The 18,258-nt window shown below is 35.4% G+C and overlaps 1 protein-coding gene across 2 annotated transcripts in view; it reads left to right on the top strand.

The window, feature by feature from the left end:
• Positions 1-18,258, top strand: part of LOC105324931 (metabotropic glutamate receptor 3) — a 29,594-nt gene that overhangs the window by 1,016 nt on the left and 10,320 nt on the right. The window contains exons 1-3 of one of the 2 annotated variants that reach the window (XM_066081824.1): positions 255-273; positions 371-1,917; positions 4,120-5,183. In XM_066081824.1, the coding sequence (XP_065937896.1) occupies positions 582-1,917; positions 4,120-5,183 (2,400 nt within the window). In that variant the 5' untranslated portion in view covers positions 255-273; positions 371-581. Of the gene's footprint in view, positions 1-254; positions 274-370; positions 1,918-4,119; positions 5,184-18,258 lie in introns of those variants that run through there. The other variant, XM_011424194.4, reaches the window with a different exon arrangement.

The following is an 18,258-nucleotide window of genomic DNA, read 5'->3' as shown; positions in this document are numbered from 1 at the left end:
TACATATGTATTATGCGAAGTTGATTGAGCAAATCGAGGCGATTAAGAACCGCTGCAATGGGATTCGTCAGATCTGTTTCACAAGCGCGTTTGAAAAGCTTCGACCACAGAAAGGTTACATGTCACAGAACAAACCTAATATTTTTGTCGCGCCACTTACTCATTCAGACACGCACCGACAGCTTCCGAGTATCTGTATATGAACCGCGCGACAGTCGGCGTAATAAAACACCTTCATTCTTTGCTCGATCGCTTATTCATGTAAACCTACTTGTAAGTCTTGGTGAGATTCTTATCCAAAATTAACACGGATTTCTTCTCTGTCAATGTGTGTAGTAGTATCTTTTTTTTTCTTCTGTTTAATTTATAGGTCCTCTGCATCATGAAGTGGAATACGAGATCTAGAGCCAGTCTAAGCTAATGAGTGGACGGATTACCAGTATAGAAAAGCAGCATTACGTTAAGAATTGATTTATTTGCCCGCCATCAGTGATACGGGATGGCAGCGGGTTCTGGTAATATAAGTAATCGCTTTACTTATTTTAAAATATGGAGACTGCACTAGGATCTGTTCCGGAAGAATGATGGGGGTGATTTTTCCTCTTTGGGCGTCGTTTGCTGAAAAGATATTGGTATTACTCGTGGTGTTTTTATTGCGAGTACGCGCCGAGAACCCGGCTCTGTCAGCATACATTCCAGGGGAGATAATCATAGGGGGACTGTTTCCTATACACCAGAAAAGTTCCGGGGACCGAAGTATATGTGGTGAGATCAATATGGACCGAGGAGTTCAGAGAGCAGAGGCTATGTTATTTACAATAGATGAAATCAACCGAAATCCCAAAGTTCTTCCGAAAATTACATTAGGCGCCAAAATTTACGACACTTGCGCTCGAGGAACCTATGCGTTAGAGCGTTCGTTGGAATTTATTCGTGGATCTTTTACATCTATAGGTTCGTCCGATTTCTTCTGTGACGATGGCACGAAAGCAAAGGCCAACCACACTTTCGAGAATGTTGCCGGTGTCATAGGTGGTTCGTACAGTAGTGTGTCCATCCAAGTGGCGAATCTCTTGCGGCTTTTTAAGCTACCGCAGATTAGCTACGCCTCGACGAGTGCAGATTTGAGCGATAAAGCCCGGTATGACTATTTCTCAAGGACAGTGCCTCCGGACGATTTTCAGGCCAAGGCTATAGTGGATATTGTCGAATTTTTCAACTGGACGTACGTTTCAACCGTCGCCTCAGAAGGGGACTACGGACAATCCGGCATTGATGAATTCAAAGAAAAAGCGGTGGCACGAAATATTTGCATTGCAGAATCTATCAAGATATTGTCTAATTCTAATCCATCAACTTTCGATGATGCGATCACAAAGTTATTAGCGAAAGAGAATGCGAAAATAGTTGTGTTGTTTTTGCGTATAGAGGACGCGACGCACCTTTTGGACGCAGCAAGACGAAGTGGGGTTGGCTCTAGGTTTGTGTGGATTGCTAGTGACGCATGGGGGACGCAAGAAAAACCCGTCTTACAGAATTCTTGGGTTGCAGAGGGGGCACTGACAATTGAATTACAATCTTCATTTATTCCTCCTTTTAATGATTATTTCCTGTCTTTGAACCCTCTTAACAATGTAAGAAATCCATGGTTCAAAGAATACTGGACATCAGCTCATAACTGCTCATTTAAAGTCAGTCAAGGCGAAAGAGCAAAATGTACCGGAAGTGAAAAATTATCAACGGGAACATTCAAACAAGAAACCAAAGTACAATTCATTTATGACGCAGTGTATGCAATAGCTTTGGCGATTGACGCAATGCACAAGGCGTCTTGTACCACCGAGGAACTGTGTGATGATATGCGTCAAATAAATGGGATGATTCTCAGAGAATATATTCTAAACACCACATTTAATGGTAAGTAGATATAGAAGCCATGCTATACGCGCATTTCTTTATTGAATGGTATATTGCAATCCAGAGCTATAGTTCATTGCCACGAAAGGTTCAATCTGATAGATCTAAAATGAACCATGCCGTTAGTCCTTTGTATGAGTTGAGGCATGCCGGTTAAAGATAAAATATTATTTCCCCGTTGAGATCCTATAGGGGCCATAATCTACAAAATCGGAGTAGCGCGCTCGGCTTCACAATATAATAGAATGTGTGATAATTTCTAAAATGGTTTTTCTATTTGGCGTAAAAGGGAATAGACTTTGTGTGGCGGTTCCGAGATGATAATGAAATTCCCTGCCAAAGTGGCCATAGGCTGTTGGTCTATGTTTCTTCTCTGTAGCCCTTAACGCTTGAAGGGAATTCGAGAAAGGACATCACTCAGAAACGAAAGAGGAAAAGAAAATGAATAGAGATATCTTTTCGGTCGAGACAATTTTTCATTTTATATTCTCCCGCGGGGTTAGTGGGAGATAGCCAATCGTGTTTTCTTGTAGATCACTATTATGGCCAGAGAGACCACTATGCATAGAATTTTTTTTCTGATATTAATGTGTGTAACGTGTTGAGGTCTCCCTGGGGTAGCCCGATTTACTGACAGCGAATGTTTTCACGGTGTCGAATCAAGATGACACCGACAGATTTCGAAAATTAAAAGGTGTCTTGGGACATCTGTCGATATTAATGTGTATTAAAGTACATTATAATCAAAATATTTTCACCGATTGACAAATTTGACGATATTTCACCAAAAAATACGTTTTAAAAACTTTTCTGAAAAGGTAAAAATTTTAAAATCCGATTGGTTGTAAACCCTTTAACCCAATGCGCTACGCTGTTAAGTGACACTTACGGGAAAGAAACTATTCATAAAACCAAAAACATGATATTATTGTTTATTATATAGTACGTCATAACATAGAAGTGTCCTATACCACCTTAATTAATTAATAAATTAATGTCCTCGATATTTTTTTCCGTCTTTCACCGATCAATCTCTGAAAAGATTACTTGTCTTAATTATAAACTCTGAAAACAATAATGTTTCTCGTGCATTATGCGACAGAGAGTTTTACAGCTATTGCATAATGTTTTCATTTATTGTATTAGTTTTTTTTTTAGTTTAACCATTATCTCCTTAAAAAAAATAGTCATAGTGTTGAAATGATGCACGGCGTATTTTGATGTGTTTTCCCCCATGGTGATTGGTTACAGAAAAAAAATCGTTCGTATTCAATAGCAATTTTAAACGCTTAACAGAACCAGAAATTAGTTTCGAGAACAAGATTGATGGCGCTGTTTTTTCCATTATATTGAATTGTATTTCCCATGCAAGATGGTAGATTTCTGGACAAAATCTTCTTGTTATAACTTTCTTTTATGACAGTCGGTCTTAATATTTATTTATGATTCATAACTGAATATTTCTAGAAGACGGAATAGAAGCTAATTAATGTTGTAAAGTTTTACGGATAACAAGAAATTGATATTTCCATCTTAAGGTTAGGAAAACAGCTTGATCAAAATAATATGTACACAGCTTTTCTTTTTTATGAATCATCAGTAGTGTTTTAAGGACCAAGCGTATAATAATATTTAGTCCTACATTCACTTTATTTGTTTTTATTGAATTTCAATTCTCGATATTCAACATATTTGCATGTAAAAATATACTCTTCTTTTCATGTGAAATTCAAGTGGGGCCAGTCCCTTATATGTTTCTTAAAAATATCTCGATGAAATGAAAATACCTTAAGTTCAATTAATAAAATGTTTCAATGTGTATCGAAACTGTATTATTTCGGTTGAGATCGATCCTGGTTAATTATCTAGGCGGGCTTCCACCTACAATTCTCAAAGGGCACGGATTGTCGAGCCCGATTCAATCATCTGGTATTTAATTTAGTCCACTAAACCTATCAATATGACCTGTCCGTTCCATTTTGGTAAATTAGATCCACGCCTGCCAAGGTCATTGTCTTATTCTATAGAACATGTCTCCTCTTTCCCTTTCAAGTCTATAGCTTTTTTGGCAGTTGATAAATCAGATCAGCTTATTTACACTATAAAACCTGCAAAAGATCTAATTGTTTTCAATTTATTAATCGGCGCACTCGAGTTATATCGATAGTATTGATACTTGTATATTCGTCTCTTCTTTTACAGACGGTTATGGCGCCTTTGTGAAATTCGACGAAAAGGGGGACGCAATGGGTAGATATAATATAATGAACTTTCAGAAGAACGAGAAGACTGGTTCCTACCAGTATAAGGTGGTCGGAAGCTGGACAGACAGACTGACGATAGACACAGACAAGATTGTCTGGGCCGGTAAAACAAGAGAAGTCCCGTCGTCAAGGTGTAGTCGCCCCTGTGAGTTCAACGAATTCAAATTTGTCGGGAAAGATGGCGACACATGTTGCTGGGCATGCATCAAGTGCCAAGAGTGGGAGTATCTCAAAGACGAGTTTACTTGTGTAGACTGTGGAGAAGCCATGTGGCCCAATCCGGATAAACGTGGCTGCCACCGACTTCCGGAACAGTACATTAGTATATTATCCGTGTACGCCCTAGTTCCGGTCGTTCTCTCTTGCGTCGGTCTGATTGCGACTTGCATCGTCATCGTCACGTTTCTGCAACATAACGACACCCCGGTTGTCATGGCATCAGGACGCGAGCTCAGTTACATGTTGCTAGGGGGTTGCGTGCTGTGTTATTTGGTGACCTTCGTCCTGATAGCTCGCCCCTCCACAATTACCTGCGCTATCCAGAGAGCTGGGATAGGGTTGGGCTTTTCAGTCATTTACTCCTCACTTCTTACAAAGACTAACCGAATATCTCGCATATTCGACAGTGCTAGGAGGTCGGCCAGACGACCTCCATTCATTAGTCCAAAGTCCCAGATTGTGATCACCTTAGTACTCATATCAATACAGGTGCTATTCAGCATTGTATGGCTGGTCTTAGAGCGACCAGGGACTAGACTGTATACCCCAAAAAACAAACGCAATGAAGTGATCCTAAAGTGTAAGACAGACGATATCTCGTTCCTGGTTTCCTTGTTGTACAACATTATCCTGATCATCGTGTGTACTCTTTATGCCATCAAGACGAGGAAGATCCCGGAGAACTTCAACGAGTCCAAGTTCATTGGCTTCGCCATGTATACCACCTGCATCATTTGGCTGGCCTTCGTGCCTATTTACTTTGGGACTTTAAACTCCTTCGAGGTGAGTATAGATAGTATATATACTGCATACGGGGTTATTTTTGCCCCCGTGTAATTTTTGCCCTTCTACCTTGCAAACAGTTTCATCCAGTTTTGATTCGCCCAGACACCGTTGTATATAAAGGTATAAAGAGATATGATTTGAGACATTGGAATTCGCTCAATCTAAAAATAGCCCGCGGACAGCGAGGGCGAAAAACGAAACGGACGCGAATATTTCCCTGTATACAGTATATATCGTGTATCTCTATCGCTTGGTATACACCCTTTTGTCCCTTGCCACACGGCCTATCGGCCCATCTACGTATGGTTAACATTATACATATAAGAAGGCTGAGTGCTATATTTGTAGATCAGTATATTAATTGATCTCCTTCAGCAGATGAGGTCTGTAAGGAGAAAATATTCAACGTTGTAGCTGAAAATACTATGGTAGATTTGTTGGGGTAATTTGTTAGTCACCCATTAACCTCAAATATATCGTCCAAACTTAAATGACATTTAATGTCGGTTGTGTCATATTCTTGGTTTTGTCACGTGTGTTCTGCTTATATCACTTTCTGGAAAGGGCCACATTCCTCCACCACCCCATTCTTGGTCCGAATCTCCAGGAGTGATTGGGTGTGGGGGGGGGGGCTTCTCTAGCAGTTCTATTGAACAAAATCAACAAGACAAATTTATACAGAACGTACATTTGTGGAAACAAATCTGTTATAAAAGCACACTAGTCGAAGATATGTTCGACATCTTCATATAAAACTTGTGCAAAGATTTGATGCTGCAGTCTTTACATGTTAAAGTGTATATCCTATCTGGTCAGGGTTCCATTCTTTAGAATGAACCCGAACAAACTCAAGAAGGCTGTGCTTTAATATTAATTTCCTCTAGAAGAAAAGCTCTGTATACAGTAGATTAAAAAGAAAATATTTGAAGTTTAAAACTTAAAATATTTGAAATTTTTCTTACATGTAATTAGAAAATAATTTTTGGCCTAAAACATCACATTTCAGAATTTTAAAGTAGATCTGACTGACAATATGCTGACCATCGCACATCCTTAAAGACATAACAAATGTAATATCCAGAATTTGTTCTGACTTAAGGCGGACTCAGCTGTTTTTCTGCAAGCTTTCGATGTCGAATAAAAACAAGGTTAATGAAATTTCCATTTCAATTAACTCCGAGGCAATGAACTCGTAAGAATTTCAATCAGGGAAACTCGAGTTGGCCATATTACAGGGTTTTTTTTTCTTTCTAAGAAGAGCTATTGCATAATGCAATATATGGATTCGTTGCAACATACATTCATTCGCAAACTTCATTATTGCGACATTGATTGATCAAGGAGTTGTTAGAAAGTAAATATCAGCCATGACTAAGTCATGTAGCTTCATTTATTTTGTAACGTATGCTCTTTTGAAGTAAAACATTTCCGCATTTTGATTTAATTTTTACAAGCGAACTGAATTGGTTATTGTTTTTTTTTAAATTTTTCCTCAGGGGGTGAATTTTGTATCAGAAATTTGATTTATGATTCTATTCGATATTATTACTTTTTCTGTTGAAGAATTATTTTTATTTTTTTTATCAACCATGAGCATTCTGATGAAAAATAATCATTTTCTATGTCTCAGAGGAGATGTAAAAACCACAAATGCGCGCATACCTCTCGTAAAAAAATTAAGTTTTTAACTTTCAATTCGGGTGATAAATGTTTTCACAAATTATAGAATAAAGGTTCGTGCCAAATATTAATAAATTACTGAAAGATAACATCTGGTCAAAATATTCTTGCGGCCACCAAGATTTTTCCTTATCAGAGTTCTGCTCTATGGTTAATTTCCTTCTGGGTGTTTTTAATTTTTTTTCTAACTCTATGGTCATTTTCGTAAGATAAAGTTTGAAAATGAACAGATGTAAATGTACGCTAAGAGGCCGTCTATGGGTTTTTGTGTGATTAATCATCAGCTGTAACTGAATTTCATCCAAAATAAACTGCCATGTAATAATACAGGTATTCGATATATTCGATGGCGTTTCTATAAATTAAGCATTAACTATTTCAATTCAGTCATAGTCAATATTTAATTTATATACTATATATTATATGTTAAAAAATGGCTACTTAAGATTTCTATGGAGGCCAGATTTATAATCAGTTTATTTAATGCATTGATTTCATCAAATGATAAATTTTTTGATGAGAATCTCCAAATTTTCTCAAATTCGGGGGGGAGGGGGGGGGGCATATTTTAGCGACCATTAACTTAACGTCAGAGATAATGGTTGATAATGTTCGATTGGCATCAGTTAAATCAAAAGGCGGCAAGAAACGTTTATAAGCTATATGTTTTAAGAAATTTCACAGGTTTTCGAGATGTTTAACTTTTTTATTTTTACAGAGATAAGACAAATGCTTCAAATAACGTTAACAGTTTTTTTTTCGAAGTGGAAATGAAGCTTGTTTTAAATTGCCACCCACACAGTAACCACCCCCCCCCCCCTCCCTACCACCACCACCGCCTATCAATGAATATTTTTTTTGACTTTTAATATGAAGGGAGGATAAATCAAAAAATAAATTTATTTTCTTTTGCATAAATCATGTATTAATATATATAAAGAATGTGTTAGGTTGCACAGCCTGCACTAGTTATAAGGGCGTCTTCTTTTACCAAGCTTAAGATCATTTGCTGCGTTATTGAAAAAAATGCAATAAACAGTTTGCTACGGCGTATTATGATATTTTCAATTATATTTGTGCAATAAAAATAGTCCCTTCCCAGGCACGTAGCATCAGGGGGGCCACTTTTTCTCGCAGCACCAATTTTTTTAAAATTTACGTGTAAAAATTTGAACTATAAATGAGTTGCCCCCCCCCCCCCCACTTTTTTGGAAGTATGGAAAAAATTGATAAGAGAATAAGGAAATGAGGAGTGAAATCGAAGTTATATAGTACGCCAGCCCCCCCCCCCCACCCCCCCCCCCCCCACCCCAGATTACGATTTTGAAGATTTTGGGAAACTTTTTTTTTTTTTGCTTGTCAAGATTTTTTGCATGAATCTGGCCCCCCCCCCCCTTTCAAAAACGATGCTACGTGCCTGCTTCCTTACACTCACCCTGCACATTGCAACTTGTTTTAGAGAATAAAAAAACAGTTAATAAAATGGCGATTTTTGCAATCAAAGGTTCGATTGATTTCCGTTCTTATATTCCCAAGACAACCATTAGGGCAAAACCACAAAGGCATTGGGTGTTTATTTGATATTAATCAAATGAAAGTTTATTTACAATGGAACAATAATAGCTGTTGAGTCACTTTATATATTATACTCTTGTTCAATTTTTTCACTGATTGTTCTCATGCAAGGTTCAAACAGATACAATTCCATGCATATGTACATGTAACTGATTGTTGCCATCTTTTGTATTTCCCTGTAGGCAGTACTCTGAAGAAAGGGGGTGGAATTCAATCGTTTCTCTTTCATCAATTAAATGTTTGCATGCATCGCATGTCCACTGAGGCAGTACATGTAACCTAGGACTAGAGGTTCTTGATCAATTAACTCGAAAATCTTACACTCTTAATATTAAATAATTTTCGCAGACTTTCCGTCATGCGAGGTTCTTGAGAAATTAAAATCGTTCAAGAATGATTTGCTCGAATATCAACAGCATGGTAGTATTAAGTAAATTAAGTAAATCAATATAGATACATGTATTTTAAAAAAGGGTCTTGGACACGATTTGAGATCAAAAATTTTGTTTTTATTTTTTTATGTATAAAATGGTTTTAATTACTGATGCATTTTAAATGATTGACTAAAATATTGAATGTTAAAGTCAAGTTACAAGCGATATATACAGAGGTAAGAATTGGTTGTTATGTAAACAAAGCTCGAGTCTTATAGTTGTTTACAAAAAATGTACGGTAGAGTATTATTTCTTAGACAAAATGACATGAAAAAACAATTTAAACTAATTCAGTATCTTCATAAATACTATTATCAACAAAAGAAAGATACATTTGATTGAAACTTACACCAATACAACACATATGTAAAAAATGACAATATTCGAGCTTTGTTTACAAAACAAAGAATTATGAACTCTGTATCTTGCTTATAACTTAATATTTGACTTTCAAATTTTGACATAGCATTATAAACTTCTATAATATTTATCAGTATTAAACATTGAAAGTGGAAAAATAAAATTTGAAAATTTTAAGTCAAATCGTGTCCAAGTCCCATTAACTAAAACTACTTTAATGTGTTTAAAAATCTTAACCCCACCTACATCTCATGTGTCGACAAATCTTCACCATTGACAATGAAAGTACTGTCGTGGCCAAATGTCATGATTTCAATACCGTTTCTGCCACGCAATATTTATAACAGGTGGACACATTTCTATGGTCAGAAAAATTGATGAACATTTCATGGGAAATATTATCAAGAAAATTTATGAAGGAGTTGTCAACTCCCTCTCTCTAGAAAATGTAATACGCAAATTTCACTTCAGAGATGTAACCATTTCTTAATCGTTACTCTTGTGAATACACATCCTGTAGTACACTTGTCATTAAGACATGCATATATCTATAAATATCTATATTTAACCTTGAATGCCAAAGTTTGCTGGCCTTGAACACATTAATTCATATACATTGTAACATGCTTTCCAGTTTCCGGTCGGTTTGTATGTGAAGTGCATGCATGTTGTCGTCTGCGAAGGCACGCGCTGACATCTGTAATTCAGATAATGTTACTATCGTTACAATTTCACATATATAATTAGAAAATATGTTAAGCGGAAGAAGTACTTGTTAGATCGTGAATTCATTAAGAAATATTTAGAGAGAGAACAAGATATTTAAGATCATGTACTTCAATCTTCGTAAACATATACTTGCAAACCCTTTCATTGATCTCCAGAGGATAAAAAAACCCAGCGTGGAGAAGCGCCATGTCTACTTAATAAGATTTATCAGAAAGTTACATTATAAACAAAAAGCTAATGCATGAAATGTGTTTAAAATTGACGTATTTACGATATGTTTTGACAAGTTAAAAAAAACCCACATTTTTCAAATACACTTTGGATCTGTCTGCACTCTGCATCTGCTGCAGCTTAAGTGCAACACAGCAGTGGAAATGTCAATCTTTACCAAAACTTAACTGTTTGAAAGGGTCTAAAAGATGCACGCTTTAAAGATAGCGGTGTTTCGTCTGATATTGAACATCTATCCCTCTATAATTAGTTCCGTGGCAATCCTTAGAACATCACTGTCAGCCACTAACGCAAATTGTTCAATAGACTACCGAAATTTTTTTTTACAACTTCGGTGTGTTGAACTGCATGTACCTGGTTTCTAAAATGAAAAACACAAGAACACAAATTTTTACCAAAACTATTTTGACTTTATAACTTTGGAAAACATTAGGAGTATATCCGTGGTATAATACTCCATATCAAATGAAGTATTTGTGTAAAAGCATTGTTATTTTCCATAAAACTTTACAAATGCATTATTGATTGTGGTTTTGCATTCCAAAACTCGCATAATGCAAGTATAACGTTTTAGTGCTTTTAAAATAAGATAACGCTTGCAAAAATCGAAAATGTCAACCAAGATTGGTTTACAATCAATGAAATGTACAAAGCATACAAGTAAAAGCAATTGTTAAAATGTTCAACATCTTAATTATGTCATCATAATAAAACACCCCCCCCCCTTCATCATCATATTATAACAGCAACCCCCTCCCCCCGTACAATCAGTGGCCATACTTTGCTTATCCTTCGATTTCAATTTTGGTGGTTTTAACCATTTGTGACAACCACTAGCACAAAGTTAACGTTCTAAGCGTACATAGTTCCAGCACTGAATAAAAATAACTTTTTTCCCTTTACATCGCTAAAATCGAACAAGTTATAAAATATGGAACAATGTAACCTCGATTGTCCTCGAATGCATGTTTCTGTTTTTCTGTCCCTCGAAATACCTAGTACATGACAGTGTATGACATAGGATCCAATTTGTATACAGTGAGCGTATTTTCCATTTAATTATTTGTTAACATACAGTGTACCTCTTTATTAATAGTATTCGATTCAAAACTTACTAGTAACTTAAATCACGATTTTACTGTTTCATTTTTTAAAATCATAATTACAGTTCAAAGCCCCGTTGGTATAATGTCTGCTGTTTAAAATTCAATTTTAATTGCAAATGGCACGTTGCATTTTTATGACAATGTACCTTAAATATATATATCAAAGTCGGCGTTTGCACGAACAGCAATATCATACTGAAAACACGGCACGAGTCTAGCACATAATCAATATCTATTTAACGGATTGAATTCACAACAATACATCGGTACAATGCATAATTTGTGTATTTTGTTAAATCCTTTTGTATTGATTATATTTGATTATTAAAACAAAACACAAAAAACCCTTCCAGGATAAATATATATGTCAGACATATCCAGCGTATCTTGCTCCATCAATTAAAAAAAAAGATAAAGGTTGGATTGGACGCAATCAATAGGCTGTAATTCAAAAGAACTACATGTATAAACGCCACTTTATGTTTGTGACTATTCAATATTTACACAAAATTTAGCTCGTCAGTCACAAAAAGTGTCATGGTTGATCACCCGGAGGGAGAAGATATATAAATCAGGACCAAAAATTGTCACCCAGTCAGTCATGCAGGCCTTCTGTTAGGAGTTGGGGTTGGAAGGGGGGGGGGGGGGGGGGGGGCACGACCTGGGAGATTTTGGTCTAGCTATTACGAAATGCACTATACGTTGGTCTACTGTAAATTAAATCGCAATGGTGAATCAAAACACAGTCTTGGAGGTTTTTTAGTCTAGTTTTCTTTTTAACTGGTTCACAGTGAGATAGTAGTAATGCATTCATGGCGGTCAGCTTCTTGGAGTCCTGGAATAAACTGTCTGAATGTCTCTGTGCCAACGGAATGCCCGACGCTGTTCCTGGATTGAGCATTCTTGATTAAGTTAACTTTCAATTAAAATGTCAATACCAATTCAACAATGCGTTTTTTTCTTTTATCGGCTATTAGTAAGAAAAAGTATTTGCGAACCATTCTCAGTATTGAACGCACGTTTTTTTTTAATAAGTACACCTATTTCATCATCAAGGTCATTTACAATATTAAGGGTTGGCCTTTTATGAATATAAAACCACTTTTAAAGCCTTCTCTGTGATAAAAAAAAGAATCTTTTTGTAAAATCAAAATCTTTGATGACCCTTCCACGATGATATCTTTTGCAATAATGAGCTTGTCAATGATTTTTTTTTGTACTGCCAATAGTAATATTCCATTGACCTGAACGATGCATATTAACCAAGTGACACATGGCATTTCACCTCCATCCCGACCTCATCAAGATTCAATCAATACACATAATTAAGCATGCATATAAAGATTTATTTCGGCAGCTGTTGCATATGTGTTTATTTTGATAATCTCTAGAGTATCATTATGATTAATATATCATATATATTTTGAAGGATGTTTTTATTATACACAAGTAAATTAGAAAAACAGACGCACAAGACTATATGAGATAAATTTACTGCCTGCGAAACCTCAGTTTTTTTTCAAGCAGCTGTTTATTTACATCTCGGAACGATCAAAGATTACCTCCCTGAGAATAAAGAAAACATGTCCAGATCAAAACAACACACACAGCAGCAGAACCACGGAGATTCATTATGCCCCTACTTAAGAGTGTTGATTAGAATATCTTTTTTTCTGTTGGATGCTGTACATAGTTACGTTTGATAAATTCTCAAAAGAATTCAAAAATTACGTAATATATGTACATGTACTAAGCGCGTTTGTCTAGAAGCAAACATTGTAATATTTGCTAAACATGCGAAATAAACAGATGATACCGTCGGGGTTTTGCTTATTTATGACGCATGGTCTGCATTTGATATCTGGTTAATCGATATCGATAAAAAAGCAAAGTACAGTTAGTGTACTATACCAGCACCCACTTGCCCTTGTCAATCAAAAAACTGGTGCTTGAAAAATAAAAAGGACACTTTATTGATAAGGTGAAAGAAATGAGAAATAAAGTGTCTGAAGTCCTTGTCTATATATTTTCCATCATTTTTCACCTTTCTAGTGGGTGAGACTTTCTCGAAAATACCTTAGGGAAGGGTTTCAAAAACACCATTCCCTACCCCCTACCCCAGCCCCCCTCCTGCGGCTTTGAAGATCTGCATGCTGCTGAGTTTTAGACTGACGGTTAGGTGATTGACAGGTTAATTGAAGACCTCTGAGTTATTTTGTGATTAATCTATAACAAAAAGCTCTATGAAATTGCATTCATTTGACATTTGTCAACTCTGCAATCAATTATATCGGCTATACTGTGCTCGCTGTCTTCTCCAGAGTGGAGATTAGGAAGAATTGGCTTTATGGAAGAATGTAGTATTTGTTTTAGCGTCCGATCAATTGTTAGCGATACACATACAACAGTACGTTTCCATTTTGTTGAGAAGGGAAAAAAAATCACCACTATATGTCAATTAATAATGTACACTAAAAAAGGTCTTCCATACCAAAAATCATTTAACTAGGTATTTAACGAAAGGAGCAGACAATTTTAATGTAAGGCTTCTATCCTCGGTAGCATTGAGAACCAAGCATGCGCAATGGCAGATCTTTATAAAGTCACTTTCCCGATAAACGAGATGCCATTACCTGGGCTAATTTAAATTCTTTTTGAATGCGATCAAAATGAACTGAAATTAATCACAAATCAAGCAATTAATCCTTAAACACAAAAAAAAATCCAATTAATATTGTCTGCAGGTGGATGGAATAAAACTCTAACGAAGTTTTCTTTTGATCGAATGATATAATTATACGTAACGGAATTTTCATTACACGTTTATTTCACTGACATTTTCTTAAAAAAAATACCATGTGTAGTCTTTAAGATCTTCCTGCACCTCTTTAAGGCTATAATAAAAGAGTGGCCAGAAGCACCATTGGATCTCTTCAAAAGAAACATAATGATTAATTGTAAACTTGTGTGCAGCATTTTGGTCGCCTTTTTATACAATTAGACGTATACATCAAATGTCTATCTTGTTAGAGACGCTCTGTAATTCTGGACGCAGGCACCAATAAATTTTCATTTAACTGATTTACACACGAACAGGCCCGCTTGTGTATGATATCTATCTAATGGAGCTCTCCGAATAAAAGACTGTAATAACATGCAAGCTTTATGACTGAGCTCTTCTGTTATCTCAGTTTTACGACATACTTAATTCTTTAATGAGAATTTCAAACATCATATCGAATACCTCTTTCCTCCTTCTTGGAGATGAGTGTTCCAGATAAATCACACAGTCGTTAGATGATGGAAGAATTAAAACCCTACACAGTTTTTAGGGGGTGCTTTTAAACTTGTTTTGTTGAGGATCTTCCAGTTCAATGTAAATTCAAGCCCTTTTTAAAACATTATATTGACTTATTCCCGTAGCACTGTTTTTCTTTCTTCATCAGAACATGCACAATTAGAGTATAAGAGGTCGTTAAATTGACATTTAGCGCATCACTAATGTAATCTGCTATAAAGATAGTTCACTTTTTATGTGTTTATCTAGATTTTATCTCTCTCTGTTGCCGAGTTGTTATTTGTTAAACGATGGCTAAATGAACCCGTCATATTAAATCATGTCATTCAAAAGCAGCAGTGAAAATTATTACAGCGAAAGCTACATTTTTTGTATTTAGCTTTACAGTCTATTGTAAAGCACTTCGATTTTACAGAAGCAAACGAAGTCATCAAATTTGATCGTCTGCAAACATTTCGCATACGACACAATCACCTCAATCACGTACGTTTTTTTTAAAAGAAAGTTCTATATTATTCCGATATGAAACATCTTAAAAACAAATCTCTCTCTCTCTCTCTCTCTCTCTCTCTCTCTCTCTCTCTCTCTCTCTCTCTCTCTCTCTCAAATGCACGTATATAGTCATTGATATACCAAAGAATAATCAACCAAAAATGAGGTATCTATTATCATAAACTGGTTTTAAAACTTTGCATTTCAGAAGCATAAAACCAGTGGCATGATTTAAGAACTTGTGAACTTCTTTTTAACCTTGCGAATAAAATAAATTGTTTGTATTTCGAGTTCACTTGTTTTCAAATATTTATTTCAGTTTTAAAAGAAATTCCTTTTGTATGATTTTTGCCTTGCAAAGATTTGACAAATCCCAGAATAACATATCAACAGTGCTTTTAGGGTTTCCAATAAATACTGCACGTTTTGAAACGCTAACGCCCATGTCTTATCTGTCCAAGGAAGCATCACCGCCTGTGAAATCTGCCCAGGTATCAACATCTCGGGATGAGTTTGTTTCTTAACATAATACTGCAATCTTACAGTGTTGACTCTGTCAGTTTTGAGTTTTTAAAGTATGTCTTTAGAAAAGCATTTGGGGGGTTTCATATTGACAGTTGCAATCTCCTACTGTAATGTTAAAATGCGCGGAGTGTCTACTTAACATTTTGTTTGGTTTAATTTCGATCCTTTGCAAGGGCACGGGTAGAAGTAAGATACAATATTTATATCTATACTACTATAATAAAATAATAGACTCGAAATTTTGGGCTTTCATACAGAGAAATCGGAAGAGTACTGTCTTTTGTTTTCTATATTTTAAACATCATTGGTACTTGAAGATTACCAATCTGTTCTTATTTTTTCTCAATCAAGCTTCGCTCATTAATAATCAACGAAAATTCCTTTTAAAAATCCGGAAATCATCTGATTTTTTTTTTGGATTTTACAATATTGCGCATGCGCATTACATTCACCCTACTCAGGTTCTTTAGCTTATGTTTCCATAATATCACATTTGCATGGATAAACTCAGAAACGATACTACAAATGCGTGTAAATTTTCATTGAAAATTTGCTACATAGTCTGTTTATCAAAGAAAATACGGGAGATAACTGTAACTCGGTGCATTTAATATGAAAAATCCCGAGAGTTCCGAATGTCAACATGGTGTGTAAATTTGAAGAGAGTACAAAATGTTGGTGAAAAAGTGTTGAATTCTTCATTGATATGAATTAAATTTTTAGCTGAAAGGTATTTACAGCCTCAAAATGGTTTGTTATGAATAATTTGACTGTTATTTTTAATGCAGCTTCATAATTTTTTTATCCAAAATCGTTTCGGAGCGATTCTGCAATTTTTTGCTACATTACGGGTATATGAGAGGCATTTTAACTGTGGTAAAGGCCTGTCCCGAGACATAGTTACATGTGGATTATTCTAACTAAGCAGAGTGTAGTGAAATTAATTATAGCATTATCATAGGCTTAAATATATAACCTTGATTATGTAAAGGTCAAAGTACGGTGTGTCGATGTATCTATTTCCTGAATATCTGATATCATAATAATAAATGCAATATGCCAACTCGTGCACGCACGGGTCAAAGTCTAGTGTATACTAAATGTACTATGTAAGCTTACAAAACATGCTCTGCTAAGAAGAATGGGTGGTCAACATATTAACTCTCATGTTTGCCTTACATTTTAAAACATGACATTTGTTTTTTGCCATAAACTATCAATTAGTACAGAAACAAAATTTGAATATTTCAGCCTTAAATTTTTGAACATTTTCCTACAACTTCATAAATACAGAGCTCTTCATATATTGGAGGTAAATTAAACCTTAATCTGGCCATGAACATCGAGCCCTCTTAATTGCTAAAAAAAAAATGTGTCAGAATACGTCACATATTGTCAGTGAACACAACTAAGAATTCCATATTTAGATTTTATTGCAAAGAGTGCGTAAACTTCCATGACGTCAAATGTTAGGATGGATACATGTACATCGTCATACTCTTTCAATGTTTTTTTGTAAACAGAATCATCAGAAGCTAATACTAATAATGATTCAGTTACTGTAGATTGAATGGCAACTTTGACACGTCCATATTATACCCTGTTGGCCATTTGCGCATCTTATTTAATTAATCTATCAATTCTGTACTAATTGATAGATATTATATATACTATATTAATGAGGTTAGCCTTTTTTTTATTTTCATTTTTTTCATTTTTGGTACAACGCCAAAAAATCCGAACAGAATGGTGCTCGATCCTCGATTACTTGAATTATCTCCCTTTGTTTGACGGTATGGGCGGTCATCATCAATTTCTAATATTAGATACAGATAAGGTATCACTATAGGATAACGGCATTACAACAAATACTCTTATAGATCACTGGGACAAATCGATAAGTAGATGAAATAGTTCAGAATTCCCATGCATACAAGGATGTTACACCATTTAGAACAATGCTGAAATCTTTCAGGCAGATATAATTTTGTATGTATCTAAACATTCTGCAAGGTCGTTTTCATTTCAACGTCATTTCAGTAGATCCAAATCAAAGTCTTTTATTCTAAAAAAAAGAGAAAACTCATAACTTCTTCATATATTTCCATGTGCCCGTTGCTTTTACTGAATTAGTCATCGTCTCTCATGGATTTGTGTCCCCAACCCAGACTCCAAGATTCACATCTACACTTCCAATATTGATTTGGTTTCATCGATGCACGTTTTTGGGTTTATCAGTTTTCGTGAAATTGATAAAACTCTCAGATTTGATAAACAAATTTAATGACATTGGTCAAACTAATAAATCTGTTGTTACTTATTATACCATATCCTATCTGATGAGTGTTTGAATTCGTGATTTTACCTCATGATAAACAAAGTAAACCGCGAAAATTCATATTCATTGAATAGTATTAAAATTGTATTATATTCAATATGAGTTTCATAGCAAGGGTACTGGTTTGTCAAGTGCTAAATTATCCGATGTTATGTCCTTTTAGAAAGGTTATAACTGCAACAGTTGCTTCATTGATATATAGCGTACAATGTACCTAGCAGAATGTACATGTACAAATGTATACAATGTGTAAAAAGGTCAGATTTGTATGCGGCCGTCCAGAACTATCGGCATCGGGATCTAT

Source organism: Magallana gigas, chromosome 4 (genome assembly GCF_963853765.1).
Source record: "Magallana gigas chromosome 4, xbMagGiga1.1, whole genome shotgun sequence".
NCBI lineage: Eukaryota > Metazoa > Mollusca > Bivalvia > Ostreida > Ostreidae > Magallana > Magallana gigas.
This window is presented reverse-complemented; position numbering and strand designations above follow the sequence as displayed.